The sequence below is a fragment of the Schistocerca nitens genome, chromosome 2 (genome assembly GCF_023898315.1).
Source record: "Schistocerca nitens isolate TAMUIC-IGC-003100 chromosome 2, iqSchNite1.1, whole genome shotgun sequence".
In the NCBI taxonomy this organism is placed as follows: domain Eukaryota; kingdom Metazoa; phylum Arthropoda; class Insecta; order Orthoptera; family Acrididae; genus Schistocerca; species Schistocerca nitens.
In genome coordinates, this window is record NC_064615.1 from 627,500,198 (window position 1) to 627,522,304 (window position 22,107).

Consider the following 22,107-nt stretch of genomic DNA (forward strand, 5'->3'; position numbering starts at 1 on the left):
ATTGCCAGTGATCTAGACTCCCACAGCAGAGACACCAGTCACTTCTTTCACTGACTCTCCACCATCCTCACACCTTTACCTCCTGGATCCCTATTCATCACCATTGACACTACCTCCCTATACACCAATATCCCTCCTGCCCATGGTTTTATCAACAATGAACACTGCCTTTCCCAACATCCTTCAGACACCAAACTCACTACCTCATTCCTCATACACCTTACTAACTGTATTCTAACCCACAACTACTTCTCCTTTGAAGGGAAGGTGTATAAACAAATCCACTGCACAACCATGGGCCCCTTCATGACACCTTCATATGCCAATCTTTTTATGGTTCCTCTAGAGGAGACCTTCCTAGCCACCCAAAACACCATAACCCTAGTCTGGTTCAAATTCATTGATGATATCTTCATGATCTGGACTCAGGACCAAAATATCCTATCTCCATTCCTTCACAACCTCAACACCTTCTCTGCCATCTGATTCCTAGATGTTGACCTCCTCCTCTCTGATGATTCCATCCACACCTCTGTCCACATTAAACCACCAACAGTACCTGCATTTTGACAGCTGTCAGCCCTTTCACACGAAAAAATCCCTCGCATACAGCCTGGCCACCCAGGGACAGCATATCTGCAGTAACAAGAACTTCCCTGTTTGGTACGCTGAGCCTCTTACCAAGGCCTTCACAACAGGCACTAAAGCCCAGACCAAGTCTACAAACAGATCTCCCATGCCATTTCCCTCCACACTCCCAATCCTCCCACCACCCCGAAGAACCAGCCATGAAGCAGTGTCCCCTTCATCAACCAGTACCATCCCAGATTGGAACAATTGAACCATATCCTACCCAAGACACTTCCCACCCCTCCTAAAGTGGTGTTCCATCACCCACCCAACCTCCAGAGTCTCATAGTCCATCCAAATGCCACTCCCAATCCCAGCCCCTTTCCACAAGGATCATGTTGTTGTGGAAGAGCCAGATGCAAAACTGCTCAATACACTCATCCAGCACCAGGAACTTCAGGCATGGAGCCTGATACAGGAATATGAATAATTCTTTCCTAATGATCAAATAATGCTGTATTAGACACAAAGCATTCTCCCTGACTCCTTAGTGGTGTTTTTTTTTGACCCATCTGAGTTGCACTTTATCACCTTTTTATTTTGATGGTAGTTTTGTTCATTTGCTACCAGGTTCTCAATTGTTTAGAGTATAGAAAGGCTGGACCTGAACTCATGTGGTTAGGATTTAAGTATATTGTTAGATTCAAACTATCGGATCATGCAGTCAGTATTCTGTTATTTTTTTATATTATAAATTAGTGTCATGGACTGGAGATGTTATGCCTTCTTTCTTATGAACTGGTTTGAGTACAGATATTTTCAGACTTTCTGGGAGATTGCCTTTTATGCTCTTGGTGCTTCTTCTCATAAGTAACTGTTGGCCAATTTAGAGGTTTCTTATCCAAAATGCCTTTTGACATGAAAATGTGAGGTTTTTAACATCATTAATTGTCACCACCAAAAGTGAAGGCCTTGAAATTAATAGTTAATAAATCCAATAAAAATCTAATAAAGCAATTTCTTCTGTGATAGTGTAGTGTTTTACCTTACACTGCTCTGGGAAATACAAATGAGTGAGACCATAATTATAGTAGTGGTAGTGATTATGGTGTGTACATATCAGGACAGCTAAGTATGTGATTCTCAGGACCATATAGCTAAGATTTGAGGCACGTGAGTCTAAAAGAAATGCTACAATTAAAGACACAGGATATTACATCCCTGATCATTCAAAGTTGAGCAAGATGTTACAAATCATATTAAAATGCACTTGCAAAAATGTAGAACAATACATCACATAAATGTAGGTGGGTGACCACTAAAAAGGATTAAGAGGTTTGGTGAGCTAACTACTCAGAAAACACACTAGAAACTTTACCCTTACAGCCTAGAGAGAGATCCAAACACAAACACACACACACACACAACCACACACACACACACACACACATACACACACACACACACACACACACACACACACACACACACACACACACACACACACACACACACAAAATTAAAATTTGTACAATACTCATGATGTATCACCAAAAATAGTGATAATATCCTCAGAGGAAATTACAGATGCTCTCTCCTGACTACATAAAATCAGGCAGAGCAAAGCAGTCAGGTACATGCAGTATTTCTTGTTTTCCAAAAAGAATTTGACTCAGTACCACACCTATGCTTATTGTCAAAAGTACAATCATATAGGGTCCCAAGAGAAATTTGTGACTGGACTGAGGACTTTTTGGTAGGAAGGACACAGCATGTTATCTTGGATGGAGAGTTACCATTAGATCTAAAAGTAATATGGGTGTGCTCCAGGGAAGTGTGTTCTGGCCATTGCTGTTGTATGTTAATGACCTTACAGACAATATTAATAAGGACCTCAGAGTTTTTGCATATGATACAGTTGTCTGTAACAAAGTACCATCTGAAAGAAGCTGTATGAATTTTCAGTCAGATCTTGATAAGATTTCAAAGTCATTCAAAGACTGGCAACTTGCTTTAAATGTTTGGAAATGTGAAATTGTGTGCTTCATAAAATCAAAATAGTAATATTCTATGACTATAACATCATTGAGTCACTGTTGGAATTAGCCAACTCATACAAATATCCTTTTGTGACACTTTGAAGCATATGAAATGGAATGGTAACATAGGTTCAGCCGAGGGTAAAGTAGGTGGTAGACTTTGATTTATTGGTAGACTACTGGAAAAGTGCAATTAATCTACAAAGGAGAATGCTTACAGATCACTTGTGTGACCAGTTCTAGAATATTTTGCAAGTGTATGGGACCCATATCAGATAGGACTAACATGGGATTCTGAACATATACTGAGAGGGGCAGCATAAATGGTCATACGTTTTTTTAATCCATGAGAGAGTGTCACGATACTGAAGGTACCTGTAACACTTATATTGATTAGGAGTAGGTTTATTTTAAGTAACTATGTACCTGCAATTTATGAAGTGTGTATTCTGTGTTGTTTGAACTCCTTGATGTATGTCAAGAAAATTAGAGTTTTGTATTGCATTTATGAAAAAAGCAAAAGGATATGTTGAAATTTTAAATTGTTTTAATATGAATATGTTTATGAAAGAAGTATGTTTATTAAAAGCTGGTTCATGCTTAGGGCAGTTGTATGTGTAACATGTAAACACTGTAGGGAAGTCCCTCCACAACAAAAGTGACATGGCATGATGTAAAAGATGGATTTGGCAGTCAAGCTGAGTGGCTCCTTTGTGTGAATGGCATGCAGTGTGTGACTACCCTTAGCATGGTACACCTCGGGGTGCTAAGAGAGGCAATTGGAAGCTGCATTAGATGGGACTTGCCTCAGATGTGGATCTGGCTATTATTTGGTATTCACAGAATAATGGAATGGCTCTAATACGTTGAAAATCCAAAGCCAAGAAGAGATTTTATAGACCATTCACACATCAAGAGCCATGAGTACAGTTAGAGATGTCATACATTCAGTTATGTAATGTATATTGGCATGGACCAGTTAATTTGTGTGTTGTTTCAATAATAATCACATAAAATGTCAATTTGTGTTTGAAGCCATAACTTCAATCCTGTTCATGGATGTATGCAGGGTCCTCACCTAAATTTTCTTAAAACTGAGTATCCTGATTTAAATGAACAATTCTGGCATTCATGTGTTTAAAAGTGATTTTTTATGTAAAGTAAAAGAAGTAGAAAAAGTTAAAGTAAGAGTAAAATTTGGATGCTTTATTTATGGATTACTTCAAGTGAAATTGTTAAGATATGAAGTTTAAGTACAAAAATTTAAAGATCAGTTGATAGGAAGGTAATAACCTTAATTATTTAAAGGTTAAAAACCATAAAGGTGAAGTTGGATAGGCTTTTGCTAAAGTATCCTTAGTTTATTATAGAATATAGTTTTGTAAGATTACAGTGCAAGATTGTGTAAATATTATTGCCAAGAATACCTGCTTGACAGGTATTAAACTACAAGTAAATATAAATCTTTATTGAACCGATTTGCAGTAGTACTATTAGAAGTGAATTACGCACATTTTCAAAGATAGTGTGGTTTTGGCACCCATCATAAATAGTTCCTTTTGAAGTTCATTAAGCCCAGTGTTGCATTTTATTACTTTGCAAAGTAATTTACATGAATGATTAGCTTTTGGAGATAGTTTTTACTTTGCAATAATCATAGAACCTTGGCTAGTGAAACTATACCAGTTTATGGGTCCCCATCATATTGTTCTCCTATTAAGAAAAAAATGAATTATTACTGTTATTAAGGAAAACTGCTATATGCAGAGGAGCTTAAACAGCTTATTTAAGATGTTATTCATCTTTATTTGCGTTATTCATGTCAGTCAAGATAGAAGCCCCTTATGTCCAAAATTAGTTCTGCACTTCATGCAGTGATGTTTCAGTATTTTGATTAAGTAATGCTATTGATTGTGGCCATCATTGTTATGAGCTTGGTGCAATTTTGCTCCCCATAATTTACTGGTGTGTGCATTATTGGTAACTCCTGCTACACACAGTATAGAGTGCACTGTGTCAGTTTGTATCCTGTTCGCTATTCAAAGGGAAACCTCAACAAAAGCAACTTTAATAACTAATAACCAATTTTCTCAAATATGTATTTCCAAATTAATGTGCCTAATTAGGCTGGTGACTATTCTTTTTTTTCATTCACTTATAATTTTACCACTTCTGTTAACTCCCAAGGTTAAGGCCCTGTTTGGTTTTACTGTCAACTTCACAAAATTTGAAATTATTGTCCAATAACCTTTTCCATAAGACACATGCATGGTCAAACTTTGAAATCCTCTCAGAGGGTAACATTAGTGTGTTTCATGGCATGTCAGTGTTGTAAACTGAACTGGAAAACTCTTGAAGGTAGACCTAAACTATCCAGAGAAAGTCTAAGTTTCAAAAACTTGCTTTAAATGATGACTCTAGGAAAGTACCATAATTTCCTATATATTGCTTACATAGGGATCGTGAGGATAAGATTAGAATAATTACAGCACATACAGAGACATTCAAACAAGCATTCTTCCCATGCTCCATATATGAATGGAACAGGAAGAAACCCTAATAACTGGTACAATGGGACGTATCCTCTGCTATGCATCTCACAGTGGTTTGCAGAGTGTAGATGATGATGTAGATATAAAATACATCTTCCTGAACACTTGCCCATCAGAAGACCTAGATTCTGGGTAGTATCCTATTTCTAAATATGTCAGTGAAATTTCTTATTATAAAGGTTGACCAGAGGGAATAAGTGGATTGACAAACTGCAACTTATTGTTTACTATATGGGACAACTCGTTCTTCCATTTACAGCAAAGCTTTGCCTCTTTACTGTGGAAAGTATGTGCATACGGCACCAGTGGGTTACTGTAATTTATTGTTAGTTTAACATACATTTGCAAAGAAGTTCTGTGTGTTACTGTACCTTTTCAGGAACAACTTTGGGGAATGTTTCAACAAGCTTGTGAGGGTCGACCCCTCTGAGGAATTGAACAAGCTCCTCACTGCTGTCAGTATGACAGCCCAGAAGCTCTCCGAGTTTAAAACTTTTCTCGCGGATTCCATCTGCTGCTGCCCACATGCTTAAGGCTGAACCACTCTGCATTATAGCCTTGTGGAATAATCCTGTGAACCAAGCAACAAAAAAACCTTGCACTTGCAGATAAACCCATAACTGTGCTGGTATTTTGAAACTGTGCTAACATGTTGTGGGGTCCCATGGGCCCCAGAAATATGAAATAAAATAGAATTGACAAATACAAAAAATGTTACTTATTGCATGAAATATACTAAAAATATACAATATACTTTCTGACAAGACCAAACTATCTGCAGTCTTTGCACATAAAATTAGAATATCAGGCAGAAATGAACATTTTAAGTCAGTTCCAGTGCTTCTATCTGAAAATATTTGGCATGTTTCACATTTTGTTTTCTTTGTGTTCTTTGACTAAAGGTGTACTGAATTTTCTTAACCCAAATATGTGCATGATTCCTTGCAAGTCCTGAAGCAGATGTGACAATTATCTGCATCCTATATGTTGGTGAACATATTAGATGTATGATAAATTGAGTGAACTGTGCAGTTACACAAAATATGTAGGCTACTATGCTTGTATATCAGTTGTTATTTTCTTATTTGAAATTCTAGTATATGTCTTGCAGTTATAAATTGGATTTTGCAACTCTAATCTTATGAACATTGTATATGTATTATAAAACAGAGTTGTAAGAGGAAGGTTTAACGCGTAGGACATATTGAGTATTCTGAGTTTAATAGTGGGGACCAGGTAGTGAAGGTAGCTTGAAATATTTAAGTCATGTGTGGGGCAAGCGCTATCAGATGAATAACATCAGAAAAGGAGTTCCTTATTTCAAGAAAGTGTGTTCTGGCATTAATGATTTTCCACATTCAAGAAGCCTTGAGAACTGACATATCTGATGAAATGTGAGCTTTACTCTTCATGTGACATTTAAATTCAATAGACAAGGTTCAGAGTGTAGGTTTACTGGATGCTCTAATTCAAAGCAACAAAAATGAAAGTCTTCAGTTCACTCACCAAGCATTCCTCTCAATATTGTTTTTGGTGAAAAGTTATAATGCCTTAATCTCAAGGCTGAGTGTTGTGACTCGCCGATCTTTCAAAGTGCCGCCATACAGTTACAAGCATCCTCTACATGCGGCGCTGTCTGCCAGCCATGCAGCAGTAGCACCACCTAAGCGGCCAGAAAGCCAGCGGCCGCTAAACTCGGACTCAGTTATGATTTGACTGTTAATGTGTACACACGTCTTACTCTGTTTACGTGATCTGTGACTTTCATGTATTGCGTCTTCCTTGAAATATATTTGTTCAACTTGAAGTTATAACAATTGGTGACGAGGAAGGGATTTTTCTTTTCCATCATTGACCCACATGTTTCCATGGCTACTTTAGAGCAACTATTGCAAGGTCTCATAGAACAGCAAACGCTTCTCACAAATTCGATTTGTGATTTCGTTGCGGCATCAAATGCGGGGCGTCTCTCATCATTGTCTCTACCTCCTTTTCCTCCTTAGGACGAGATGGTGGAAGACTGGTCTGATTACAAAGAACATCTTCGACAGCACTTCTTGGCATTTCATGTCGCGGACAAACAAACATGTAAGTCTCTGTTCCTTTCATGGATTTCACCTCAGATGTATCAGTTGTTGTTGCAATTGGCTCCTTTGAAAGATCCTGCATCTTTGTCCTTTGCTCAAATGTGCTCACTTCTGTCTGTCTATTTCAAAAGCTAATGCATGTGGTAGCCTCTCGTGTTGCCTTTTATCGTTGTCAAAAACAACTGAATCAATCCTATCGTGCTTGGGCTGCTGAAATTCACGGCCTCAGTAGAAAGTGTCAATTTGTTACTTTAGTTCACAAAGAATCCTATGCCGATTCCATGGTACGGGATACTATTATCCGATCGGCGCCCGACAGAGAAGTTAGGCAATGTGCCCTTCAGTTGGCAAATCTGACTCTAGATGAAGTTCTATCCATCGCTCAGTCTTTTGAAATTTCTCACACTGCTGGAGTGCAAATAGAATCATGGGGTGACGTCGGGGAAATAAAACCTCTGTTCGATGTTGACGAAGCATGTGGCCTGTCCCCACTGGCCGATGTGGCTACAGTATGCTCCCAAGCACAGCCTCAGCCAAACGTAAACAAACCTCTAAGAAACTGCAGTAAAATCCACGGCAATTTCCTTCATGTCCACAGTGTTTTACGAAACATTCACGAGAAGATTGTCCGCAACGTTGGGCAGCATGTCACAAAAAAAAGAAAAGTCCCCTGTCACTAGGCAATTACGGACTTACAATAAACAGAAGATTTCTCTCTTGGGACAATTTGATGCTGGAGGTATCTTACAAATCTGTCGTTCGCACTGTTCCCATATTTGTGGTCGACCATAGTAATGTGGAGAATCTTTTTTGTTTCGATGCCTTTCGCGTTTCTGGGTTCTCCATAGATGACTCTCTCAATATCATCTCTGATGCTATTCCTTATGCTCAATTGGATTCCTTGTCAACGACATTTTCATCCCTTTTTTTTCCTTGGTTAGGCCGTGCAAATGACTTTGAAGCTCATATCACACTCAAACCCACTGCTCAGCCTAAGTTTTTTCGGGCTCGGCCCATTCCTGTGGCCCTTCGTGATCAGGTCAAACGGGAGCTGGATCGTCTCACTACTTCAGGGGTCTTGCTTCCTGCCACTTCCAGTGAGTGGTCCTCTCCTGTTGTTGTCATTGCTAAGCCAAATGGTGATATTCATCTCTATGGCAATTTCAAAGCCACTTTAAATGCTCAATGCCTTATCAACACTTACCCTGTGCCTCGACCTGAAGAATTGTTCACTAAACTTGCTGGAGGCCAGTATTTTTCTAAACTTGACCTGTCAGAACCTTATCATCAACTTCCTCTTGACACTGCTCCCTGGCAGTTTCTGGTCCTTAACATGCCTTTTGGCCTCTATCAGTACCAACAATTGCCATTCGGGATTGCCAGCGCCGCTGCTCTCTTTCAGCGATTCTTGGAACAATTATTGCTCACTGTCCCTGGGTGTATAAATTACCAGGACGTCATTGTTGTCACTGGCTCCACCACTGACAAACATCTTCAAAATCTCCGCACACTTTTTCATGTCTTATAGACTGCTGGTCTTAAGTATAATCTTCAGAAATCAAAATTTTTTCAGGCATCCATCACGTACTTGGGGTTTCAACTCTCTCGGGGTGGTATTCGTCCGCTTCAGCAAACTGTTACTGCGATCAATGCCCTTCCTCGCCCTATATCTGTTAAGGAACTGCTGGCCTTCTTGGGGAAAATAGCATACTATCACAAGTTTTTACCATCTGCTGCTTTGGTGGCCCAGCTGTTGCATAAAAACGTGCCTTTTCACTGGTCTGCGTCATGTGATGCGGCTTTCCAGAAATTGGACTATGCTAAAACAGGCCCCGTGCCTGGCTACTTATCGACCTGGCCAACATCTTGTTCTTGCCACGGACGCCTCTCAATATGGGGTCGGTACAGTCATTGCGCACCGTTTTTCTGATGGTTCTGAACAACCCATTGCTTATGCCTCCAAAATGCTCACGGATGCCCAACAACAGCATTCTAAAATTCAAAAAGAAGCTTTGGCCATTATTTAGGCTCTTCATAAGTTTGGTGTTTTTCCCTATGGATCCAAATTTCATCTTTTTACGGATCACAAACCACTTGTTTCCTTGTTTCATCCATCAACGTCACTTCCCGACAAGGCTGCACACTTCCTCCAGCGTTCGGCTCTTTACTTGTCTTGTTTCAATTATGAGATTTATTTCCAGCCGATGGCTTCACATGCAAATGCTGATGCACTGTCTCACCTTCCCATGGGTCCTGATCTGGCATTCAATAGGGATGAACTTTTGTGTTTCCACCTGGATGATGCCAAGCAGCGGGTTGTGGATGGGTTCCCCATCACCGGAGACCGGCTGACGGCTGCTACGGGTTCTGACCCTACCCTCTCCCGGGTTTTACGCTGTATTTAGTAGGGTTGGCCAGATCATCTGTCCGCTAAGACTTCTGATCCGTTGCAGAACTACTACGCTTTGCATTACCGCCTCACGGCTAGGGATGGTGTTATCCTCTTTTCCACCAAAAATGCTTCGCCACATGTTGTTGTACCTGTGTCTTTGCGTGATTCAGTCTTGCGCCTCCTTCACCAAGGGCACTGGGGTGTCTCTCAAACAAAATCTCTGGTGCTCCGTCATGTGTACTGGCCCGGCATCGAGTCTGAAATCGCACACATGCTTGCTGCCTGTGGCCCTTGTGCGTCACAGGCCGCCGCCCCGAAGTCATCTTTGTCACCGTGGCCTTCGCCTGAGAAGCCCTGGGAGCGTATTCATGCTGACTCCGCGGGACCTTTTTTAGGTACTTATTGGCTTCTCGTTATTGACGCCTACTCTAACTGTCCTTTCATTATCCGTTGCAAGTCGCCTACCACCGCGGCAACCACCAATGCTATGCTCACATTTTCTCTTTGGAAGGCCTTCCCTCTACTATTGTTACTGATAATGGTCCGCAATTTGCCTCTTCCGATTTTGGGGCATTTTGCGCCTGGCACAGCGTCATGCATGTCACAGCCCCTCCGTTCCATCCACAGTCAAACGGTGGGGCTGAATGACTGGTCCGCACATTTAAGGCTCAGATGAGGAAACTCCTGACTTCTTCTGCTGCTGATGATGCACTTCTCCAATTTCTGGCTTCTTACCGTTTCAGCCCCATGGGCGACCACAGCCCGTCTGAGCTCTTACTTGGCCAACACCGCGCACACTACTTCATCTTCTGCGGCCTTCCACCTCACGGCCGTGGGTGCCTTCGCTTGGCCGGTTCACCGCCGCCGACCTTGTATGAGTACGGGGATATGGCAGGCGGCCAAAATGGAGTCCTGGCCGCATCTTACGACACCGTGGCCAATGCCTGTATGAAATCCAGATGGACACGGGTGTTGCAGAGCATCACTCAGACCAGCTTCGGCCTCGTGTACCGGTAACGCCTGTTCCGGATGCCGCTACACCACCTTTGGCTCTACCTGACACTCGGGATACTGTAATCTCTTATTACTCACAATGCAGTCCTCTCACCATCATATCGGTGACAGCATGAACTGACGCCACCAGGAGACATGCCCATGCAGAAACCAGATGGCCATCATCTGTCGGAGCAACTCTACTCGCCTCCTTCTCCTACGGATGCAGACACATCGCCCATGTCTCCTTTTATAACAACCAGACTTGCCGAAATGGGCTGATTGGTGCACGGGGCACCAGCAGATTCGACCCCCATGTCTCCTGTCATCTCGACCCGTTATCATCGGGGACACTTCCGTCCGTACGGGAAGCCTCCTCCTTGAGACTTTATGGCCAGTCAAACAACACCTATGGATGTTAGCAATCTATAGGCCACCTCCATCAAGACCTGTGCAAAAACTTCAAAGTGGGGAAAAGTGTTGTGACTCGCCGATCTTTAAAAGTGCCGCCACACAGTTACGCGTGTCCTCTACATGCGGCACTGTCTGCCAGCCATGCAGCAGCAGCGCCACCTAAGCGGCCAGCCAGCCAGTGGCCGCTAGACTTGGACTCAGTTATGATTTGACTGTTAATGTGTACATACGTCTTACTCTGTTTACTTGATCTGTGACTTCCATGCATTACGTCTTCCTTGAAATATATTTGTTCAACTTGAAGTTACAACACTGAGCCCTAACAAAAGATGTCTCCTTGAACAAAGGACAGTGTGAACTGATAATATTTTGCATCTGGTGGTGTAAAGAGTGTGTTGTGAACTATAAATGCCTCCCCAAGGGTCTATTAATCATAGTTGGCATTCTAGTGAATAGAAGGATGAAGCCACTCCTGCAGAATGTCATAAGTCCTTATCAAATGAATGCAATAAAGGGAAGATCAATGTTAGATACCTTATGAGAGTATAGGAACACCATGAACCTAACTCGCATAATTGACAATAGTCTTTCCCTATTGTTTTTAGATTTTGATAAAGTCTTTTGTAGGATCAATTGTGTCTTCTTATTCAGCACCATGGAGAAAATGGACTTCAATGACCACTGTGGTGTTTCTTCAAGGATTAAAATCAATGGACAACTGATGTGATGCACTGTTTCTGACTTGTGCTTTTAAACTAATACATGCCACTAACTCAGGCATTACAAAACTTCTATTCCTCTTGTTATATCCTGGGAACAGGAACACTTCCATTAATGTGGCATATATAGATACCCACCTAGATTACATCCAAAAATACTATGTTGATTGTAGCTATATAAGACTTTCTCCAGCACACACCAACACTAGAACCATCTATGATTTTATTACCAGAAATTGTCTTCACAATCCAATTCAAGTAAAATAGCCTGCTAAAAATTGGACAAAAATTTCGAGAAATATCGACAACAAAATTTTACCAACTTGAGTCAGTGCCGTGTAAATAGAACTGTACCCGTAGGGGAACAATTATGGACAATCAAGTTGAGACCATCTCCATACTGCGACAAACGTCTGCTTGTAGAAACTGTAGTGCACACTTTCTTATTTGAAAATAAAATCAGAATTTGGAACTGGACTGGGAAGAAATTAGCACTTATCAACAGAACCACAGAAAGTCACTGAAGCTTTATAGCCCAACTGGAAATCTTACCCATCCACAAAGAATAACAGTTATTCATGTCTCCTGGGACAGTTTGTGTTTTATGTGTTAACAAACAACACTTCACACTTAGAAGAGTACATGTTTTATATTAAAGAAGAACATTTTAAGTTGAAGAAGAATAACAAATACAAGGTATGGTTTCAAAACTTTTTATCTATTACTTTATGTGGACTTCAGATAGGACAGTCTTCTTGATTAGAAGCAGAATATTTATTCTTTCTCTTGAATTATTCTTGGAATCTTTCTTATGTTGGTTCTAAGATGAGAACTGTTCTAATTTGGCAAAATCCCTCTGGCGCTGAATCTTGTTTGATTTGTTCAAAAATATATGGCTTCCTTACAGACATCACTTGCATCCAGTGTATAGTAACTTAAACGGTGGAAATGTTTCCGAATGAATGTTTGTTATGGATTTTTCCATCACCTTTTTGCCTGTTATGAGATATGTCCGACAAGGAACTCTCATCGTTAGAAGTGGCAATCTATGCTCTGTGTAGCTGGAAGTCACAAATTCCTATCCACCCCTTCCCTTTCTTCCCCCCCCCCCCCCCCCCCCCATTCTCTATTTCATATAAATGCATCAGGTGTTGCCACTACATAATAACACACACTGCTAATTCCTCAAACAAAACCATTCAGGAGATTGTTCGGAAAGTCATACCTCATGCACTTATTCTTCTGATTCTGGGCCCTCAAGACGAAAATGCACTTCAAATCAGGCTTCACAAAATATTTGACACCAAACAAGCATATTTCAACAGGTGTTGAGTTGGTGTACTACCTAAGCATAGTCAGATTGATTTAAGTAATATCAGAGAATATATTATTGATTAATTTCTCTCTTATATTTATGCTATAAAAATATGCACTGTACTGATACATGTATATTGCAACTTACTGTGATAACCCTATGATATGAGTCTGTTATAATAAAACTTAAGCATCTTTAATAAATGCCTAAATTGACATGAATTAGCAAGCTATACCACATTTTGGACATCAGAATGTTCTGTTTTTTACACGCAGTCCTGTGTTAACTTCAAGTAGTATAGAAAAGAGGAAGCTGGAGTGGATGCATAAATAAACACAGTTAATAAATTATTTAGTGGCACATTCCATAAAAAAACACAAACCAGAAATTCTGCCAATACAGAAGGACAAAAAGGCACTATCTAGTGTACAGTTGTAGTATCACAACATTTTTGATGTTGCACTATGGAGCACTGGAAAAAGCAAGAATGCTTATCATGGAGAAGGTTTCTTATGGTTTCCTTATGGGTTTTTGATCTGGTTGGTTTCAGTTGTGTCACAGAATAGATAAAAATCTGACTTCTATGGATGCTACAACCAGCAGACAATGCAGTTTTCATGTTATATCATGACTACATTACCTCAGTGCTATTAAACAGCTGTGGCATTTGTATTCCCGTTATTGCCCCAGTAGTCGTTGGGACATCTTACTTGCACCTTAAAACATGAGATTAGTTGCTATTTCCACCTGGAACAACCTTCTTTAATTCAAAACCATAAATTTATAACCTGATGTCACACCTCAAGAGAAAATAATTCAGACAATTTAATGGAAAGAAAGGAAAACATCAAATCATATTAGTTGGATAATTTTGTGTGATCCAGGAAGTAAACTGGTGGTCACACATTTGGCAAACATATTCTTCATTGTTGCTAAGTTTCAGTTATTATACTAACATAAGAATACATTTCCAAGCTGATGTAATCCTTGAACAAGCTCAGAAGTGAGAACAGCTTTTTATCTTAAAGGTACAGCTACTGAGGGCCAGAAAACTGAAAGTATGCACCAAGGAGTTTTATTCTCATTTCTATAACTAGGTTTTAGGGACTAGAGCATAGTGAATAATAATATTCAGGCGCACAACTGTAAACTAAAGATCACAAATCAATAACTGTCAATTATTTTCGTTTTTTTTTTGTCTTATGCATACTGAAAAATGTAAAGTTCAATCAGCAGATGCAATTCACATTTTACAAGCATCTCCACTGGTTATACTGTACACTGCTGAGCCAAAACATTATAACTGCTCCCCAGTGTGATGTTGAATGCATCCTGGTGGTGTTGTGGCCACATGACACAGTAAGGGAAGAATGTAAGCACAGGAGGGATGAATAGGCTGTCAATATAGCAAAAATATGGTCTAAAAATGTGGAAATCCATTTTTGTTTTGACAAAGAGCACATTATTGTGGAGCTGTGGCTGGGAAATGAGAATCTCTGAAATGGTGAATTTGGTCACCTCTTGGCATACTAATGTCATGAGACCTATGGAAAGTGGTTGAAGGCTGGTAAAATAATGAGTAGGCCATATGGTATTGGATGACGACATCTCATTGCAAAATGTATAGGTTTGAGGATCCCCCACTGTATAGTCTAGGACAGGCAGTGATCTGTGGCAGATGTGATGACAGAGTACAATGTTAGTGCAGACACAAGTGTTTCAGAGCACACCATTCAAGGGCCACTGTTGAACATGGAGCTCTACATCACACAACCCTTACATGTTCCTGTGTTGACCAATGACATCATCAGTTGTGATTGCAGTGGGTACAGTATCACTCATTTTTACTGTGGGTCAATAGAAACATGTCACCTATCAAATGAATCACATTTCCTGTTACATCAGGTTGATGGTTAGGTTCTTACACGCCATCTTCCAGGCGAATGACTGCATGAAACATGGACCGTGCCACAGAAGCAGGCTGGTGAGGGCAGACTTACGGTGTGGTGTACATCGAGTTGGACTTCCACGGAATCTGCGGTGGTAATTAAAGGTATCATTAGTGCGGTTGCATTGCCTGCGGAACATTCATTGCCAGTGGCGGTGGCCGAGGTTCAGAGGCCACAGCAAGTTCGGTTGCAGGAGGGGGTGTGACCGTGGGCGGAGCTGGTGACATCCCAGTTGCTTGTTTACTGCTTCCCAGAGTGAGCAGAATGGTCGGCACAATACAGCCCCGGCTGCGTCCGGCTGCAGGACGATGAGCCTGGACATGAGACTTGTCAGGTAGGCAGTGGCTGGCGAAATAGAGCAGAGATGCATCGTGTAGCTTGTCAACAATTGTCATTCTTTGCTCGACAGGTTTGGGAGACCTTTGAGCCAGAGCAAAGCGGATGTGAGGAGATAGTTTACCAGATCAGATGGCTAGGAGAGCAGTGTCAGAGAACAGATCAGCGCTGACAAGGGCACGTAGCCTTCTACAGAGCTGAGAAGGTTTGCTCAATGTGGAGCACTTACTGTATTGCTTCCTCAGTTGAGCGTGCAAGCCAACGTAGAACTGTCTTTTTGGCTAGAGTATACGGGGTAGACGAGTCCGGGGCATCGACCAGGTCAGCAATCGAGTCCTCCTGGTCGTGCAGGTGGGTGATGAGTCACAGAAACGTGGTTGACTCGTCGAGTTTGTAATGGTCGAACACTTCGTCCACAATTCTGAACCAGGTTGTAGCCTGTCGGGATTAAACGGCGGCAGCATCGGTAAGCATTGTAGAATGTTCAGAATAATGGGTTGAGATCAGTTTGTCGTGGCACTGCCTGAATCGAGCTGTTGTTGCTGTAGTATTCCAGGAGAGTGAGCCTCCAGGGGATGTGGCAACAATGGCTGTTTTGGTGGTAGCGTGAAGGTGGCACGTTGTGGTTGAGCGCTATCTGTCGCGACGAGGAAGGCCGACGCGGGTGAGACACTGTAATGTGTCGATTGCGGTTGTGGAACCTCAACACATTGCGGGTGTGTTCGGATTGATGCATCGTGGAAGACCGATGCGGATGAGGCACCGAGATGTGCCGAGAACGGTAGCGGCAATTCAACTGGAGCAGGCACGGGGGTAACAGGTGAGAAAAAGTTCAAAGTATGAGAACACTTATTAGTCCACGGAAAGCTCGACATATGATTAGAGCGGGGGCCAACTGTTTTGCAGGTAGGCTGCGGAGGTGCAAGCTGTCTAGAAGCACAGTGTGGGAAATGATGTCGAATGTGGGATGGAATGTGTGAATGTTCACTGTTCATAGTCACTCCACTCAAAACAGTGTGCGGATAAGGTGAATGTCATGGCATAAAACACTGAGGCATAGTAGTGGGATGGAGGTGGAGGTCAGGCAAGAGATGACCAGTTATAGTTCCTGTTGCAGGCCGAGGTATCGAAGTAGGAAGGCATGTGCTGATGCTGGACCGAGGCAGGCAAGGGCGTGGTTAGATGCTGAGGAGGTAGACCTGTGAATGAAGCAGTTCCAGCCACATGGCAGGTATCTGTGTGGTACTGGACGGATTACAGCGTGGCAAACCATTGTCCTGGCAGTAGTAGGTTGTCCGACGAAGCATTTGCAAAAATCGGCAATGGTCCTGCACTGCATGGAGAGGTAACTGCACAGTCGATGAGGGAGGGCACATGTGGCGGGAACAAAGGCGTTTGATAGCCAGAGTCATGTGCACTCCTAACCTCACTTATTGTTGTAGGCTCAAAAACGTCCAGCGAAATCGGCAGAATCGTCGAGTGAGAGGCATCGTGTTGCAGTCTTGGTGGGTGTACATCGCCCGCAACAGGATGCATGTCGATCACAAAATTCAGCATTAGGTGCTGGGCCAAAGTCATTGTTTGAATGCTGTGTCGATGTAATACACGTGAAAATAACCGACGTGGAGGTCACGGACACAGTAAAATGGCGAAAACGGAAGATGTTACAACTCGGGGTCACCAGTGAGGGAATAGTTCAGGTTGGTTACACCAAACAACACCCTTTTAGCAGTAGTTCATTTCTTCACCTAAATACATGCAAGGCTCACAAAGAACTGAACATGGCAGAACAGCCCAAAGACAATGCTCAGAGTCCAAAGATGATGCTCAGAGTCCAAAAACGAACGCATATCGATGCTGGTGTCAACCTCATCTGTGCCACAACACTGTGTACCAGTAAAATGTAACAGCGTAAGAAAGATTTTTGTGGTAAGTGGGGGTAAGCTTCCATGCTGATTTTGTAAGCCATGACTATGAAATGTAAGACAGGAAAACTTAATTTTGAAATGAACTGATGTTGGATTATGATTAGAGATGTTTTTCTTATGGAGATATGTGAATGATAACTATGTATGTTACCGTGGAAATGATTGAAATCCCATAAGTCTATGAGAGATGATGATGTTGTGCTAGCAGATTTGCAAATCAAGTAGATTATACATTGATATTTGCAGTTTTGGTTTGATGATGATGATGATGATGATGTGTATATGAATGTAATGGATGTTTAGGTAGGTTAGGACTTGATATTGGGGCACTCTGTTTTTTGATGAAGTTTAATTTCTTTGACTAAGGAATATCTCATACAAGTTGCTTGGCAACCACCTTTGAGTGATATGATGCACACTGTAATCAACTGTTTTACTTGATCCATTTTAACTTTGGCCACTGTAGATTTACTGTTACATGTAATATAATTTCCAACACTTATTTATTGTCTATGCAGTCTCAAACTTACGGCTGTTTAGTTACATGCTCTTTTGCTTGAAGTACCTTTTATGTCTACTGCCAGCCGGGGTGGCCGAGCAGTTTTAGGCGCTACAGTCTGGAACCGCGTGACTGCTACAGTCGCAGGTTCGAATCTTGCCTCGGGGATGGATGTATGTGATGTCCTTAGGTTAGTTAGGTTTAAGTAGTTCTACATTATAGGGGACTGATGACCTCAGAAGTTAAGTCCCATAGTGCTCAGAGCCATTTTACCTCTACTGTATACACTATTACTTGAAGTTGATTTTCTTACAAGAAATATATCACTAGACTTATACTTTACATGTGCCTTGTCGATTGAAAGGAGAACATATGTGATGCGTGGACCAGAATTCTGTAACTTGATTTGTATCTCTCAGACTTGCATCCCGAAAGAAAATACTGGCCAGAAATAATACATACTCATAAGTGAAACAAAAACATACTCAGTAAGGTGAGACGTGGTGATGACTCAAGTCCATGTTATGCAGGAATATTATAGATTATGGTTTGACTCGTCGCAATTTATAAAAAAAATTGTTATATAATTTTTCTTTGCCACTTTTCACACCTGACTTTAAGGTGTATAGCCATTATATTAAAGTTTATGAAACTCAGTGACACATATTGCTAATTCTGACAAACATATGTTGTTTCTTGTGGTAAACACACTATTTATTTTTAAAAAATAAATAAGTTTATCTTACCTAATTATGCATGAGAAACTTCTTCTCAAAATGAGAGCATTTTCTGCACTTGAATGATCAGCCCAAAGTGGCATTCCACTTCGTTTATTTATTGATCTGAAACTTATAGTGATTTGATATGATATTTGTTTACCTTACTTCTATATTTTCATGTTTATGTATTAATTATGTTTGATCTGAACTGAATATCAGAGGAACTGCTTGTAAGTTAGCTGGTTATATTTAGCATTTGATACTTGTATAATCAATATAAAGTTAAATATTTCAATTCCTCTGTCTAGCAGAATGCTATTGTTTACCCTTCATCAATCAGTTAATAGGGAGTTTTTGGGTGGCAAGTCCGTTCTGTAGGGAATGCTGAACACACTCCCCCCTCCAGTGCCACAGTGAAGTACTTGAACAGTGGGGGGTCCTGGGTATGGGGGTTTCCTGTCTTAGGGGTCTGTCATCTTTTCTTCTTCAGCTCCAACACTCCAAATCTTCAATTTCGTTTCTTACTTCTCACCAGAGTACCAAGCTGTTCTTCTGTCTGTCCACATCCATATGTCTCTAGTGCTGAGACCCTTCTAATTTGCTGTGTCAGTTCTTGTCTTTTTGGCTAAAGCTTATTGTATAAGACGATCCGGGAAACAAGTCAGCATTCCTGCATTATTAAATATACTGAATTTCAAAGATGTCACATGTATAGATACTCTGTGAGACCAAGTATACAGTTTTCAACTTGATGTATTGGTGATTTTTGATAAGGATGATTTAAACATGTATTATGTATAAATGTATAACCATAGTTTGAAAGATGTCACATGTATAGATAATCTTTGATATAATTGATATATTACTCAGTTATGTTTCATTTTGTTGTGTTGGAACCCAAAGTGGAAGAACCAAAAATCTTGAAACAGTCTGTGTACTGTGTCTTAATCAATATTTGTACATGTAGCCCAAGTGGACTCAGTGGAGAATTGTCTTTTAGTCAGCCTCGGATAGCAATCTATGGAAGTGTGATTATTTAGTAATATATGTGAATATTAGTGAAGAGCACAGAGAGTAGTGCAATAGGTCTTGAGAATTTTGTACTAGTTATATAATTTGAAATTCAAAGTTACAACTTTACTCCATGTAGTTAATAAGAATATTGTTTTAGTGATATGTTGTCAAAGAACAAGTTAAAATTGCAAAATTAGATTTAAGACAGGAAATGCTTAAATATGATCAGTTGGAATTTTGCTGGTTATCAATTCTGTTGAAAATAATCAATTACACGAAATATAATGGTCATAAAGAGTGGAATATGAACCAAATTCCAGGTTTTGCAACAAAGAACTTCCGACGAGCAGAGAACCACATTGAGCTCCAGTTCAGTGCTCCTCATTACACATGCAGGAGACTGAACACTTTGGTATATTATGGTCTAATGTTGTGCATTACTAATAAGAACTTGGTGCACCTGCGTACAATAGGGGGTTGCGATGTACAATCTAATATGGATTTTGAGTATTGTAGTATTCGATACTAATGCTTGTTCCACAATGCATCGACAGTATGGAGAAAGAGTTATTTACGCCAGTGTCTCCATTGCACTCAGGAGAACCTGGAGGCTCTAATGACTGCCATAATTATTGAGAAATAAGAGCAATTCAGCAAACTTCCATTAGATAATTTTTCTGATTGAAATATATTTACCTCATATTCATGCTGAAATACAAGTTACAGTCAATCCTGCAAATTAACTTGTTCTTTCTTTGTACTATTAATCAATATTTTGTATGATCCAGTTGAAACTGATACAAAATAATTTATGATAATCTTACATATTTAATTGAAAACACAGTTTAAATTTCATTGTGATGTGTGTTACACTTCATTTTGGAGATTAAGGAGAAATCTGATCTCATATCATATGTAAATTGCTAATCCATCTATATCATATGTAAATTGCTAATCCATCTATATCATATGTAAATTGCTAATCCATCTAATTGATTGTAAAATGAGTACTGTTACATGGATGTGCCAGAAAAGGTTTTGTTCAACTTTTAGTTGAGACATAACCGTCCACTGAAACCCATTTAAAACACGTATTTTTCAATCCAGTTTCAAATAAACAGGAATCACTGATGTAAACAAAAGATAGTGATGTAGGTAAACCTATACTTATAAAATTGTTACAATGAAACTTGTTACTAAATTATCATTGTATTGAAGTATATAAATCCTGTAATTGGTGGGAATGTTTAGGATCAACCTAATTAGGTGCAATCTGGAACAAATGATCGAGTACAATGGTCAAAGTCATTTCTTTGAAACTGAGATGGGTTTGTGTTAAAACAGTATCTAAATTAAAGTCTATGGTATTTAAACGAAAAACCAACTGAGATAATCAAAATTGAGTAGAAAATTAAAATGTAATTAGCGAAAATGTTATAAGTGGTGTGTAAACATAGGCAGTTCTTTAGGTGTTTTGTCAATAATAAATAAACGACCTATTTTGCCACATTCAGTGGGTGACTTAGAAACATATACATTGGTAGGAACATTTTCCAAAGCATGTATCTTTTGAATTTTATAAAAATAGTAAAAGTATTGTTAATATTTCATATTTTGAGTATTTACACACTCACAAAATGTTAAAAGCTTGAACACTGATATATGTATTTGCTCTATAAGAGCCCGTGCAACTGAAGAAATATGTCATTAGTTTTAAGACAACAGTTTTAATTGTAATTTTATTAAAAAAAACTCTTTATAACAATACCGAGGATTGTTCAGGTTTATATATAAAGGGGCAGCCATGATGGCATTGGGCAGCAGTGTCTTATGAGATACTGTGCAAGTAGCATGTAATTGCTTAAGTAAGATGTACGTCAGTGTTGTAAGCATGTCGGTTCAAGTGATTCAAATGACTCTGAACACTATGAGACTTAACATCTGAGGTCATCAGTCACTTAGACTTAGATTACTTAAACCTAACTAACCTAAGGACATCACACACATCCAAGTCCGAGGTAGGATTCGAACCTGCGACCGTTGGAGCAGCGTAGTTCTGGACGGAAGCGCCTAGACCCGCTCGGCCACAACGGCCGGCAGGATGTCAGTATTTTTGAGTTTTGTCGAAGTAACGTAATAATTATGAAGTGATATAGAATAAAGGTTCTGAAACATAATGTTTGTATTGGTCATTCTTACAGTGGACATGAAGGAACACAATGTTTGTGGCAGGAGCAGATAAAAAGCAGTAGGATGAGTACACCCTACATAATGATAATAATTTTTGATAATAATTTCACACATTGATAGCACCCTCCTCTCCCTATGACATCATTCTGCTGTAATGACGTTATGGTCAAACAGTTCTTACGGTGTGTAGCGATTTTCTCCGTCTTGTGGCCGCATTACAGCAGCCTCTGCTTGTTGACACTCCCCCTGGTGATTACATATTAATCTGCTTTACTCGCCTTTTACTTGCTGAGGACAGACTTCTAAAATTGTACTCCATTGCCAAGTCATTTCAATACTTCACAACATAGTTAAATGTATCATGTGGCAGATAATGGTTTTCGATGATGAT

The 22,107-nt window shown here is 40.2% G+C and overlaps 1 protein-coding gene across 1 annotated transcript in view; it reads right to left on the reverse strand.

The window, feature by feature from the left end:
* Positions 1-22,107, reverse strand: part of LOC126236723 (esterase FE4-like) — a 426,111-nt gene that overhangs the window by 115,975 nt on the left and 288,029 nt on the right. The window contains exon 6 of the mRNA XM_049946247.1: positions 5,533-5,732. Coding sequence (XP_049802204.1) covers positions 5,533-5,732 — 200 coding nt within the window. The remainder of the gene's footprint in view (positions 1-5,532; positions 5,733-22,107) is intronic.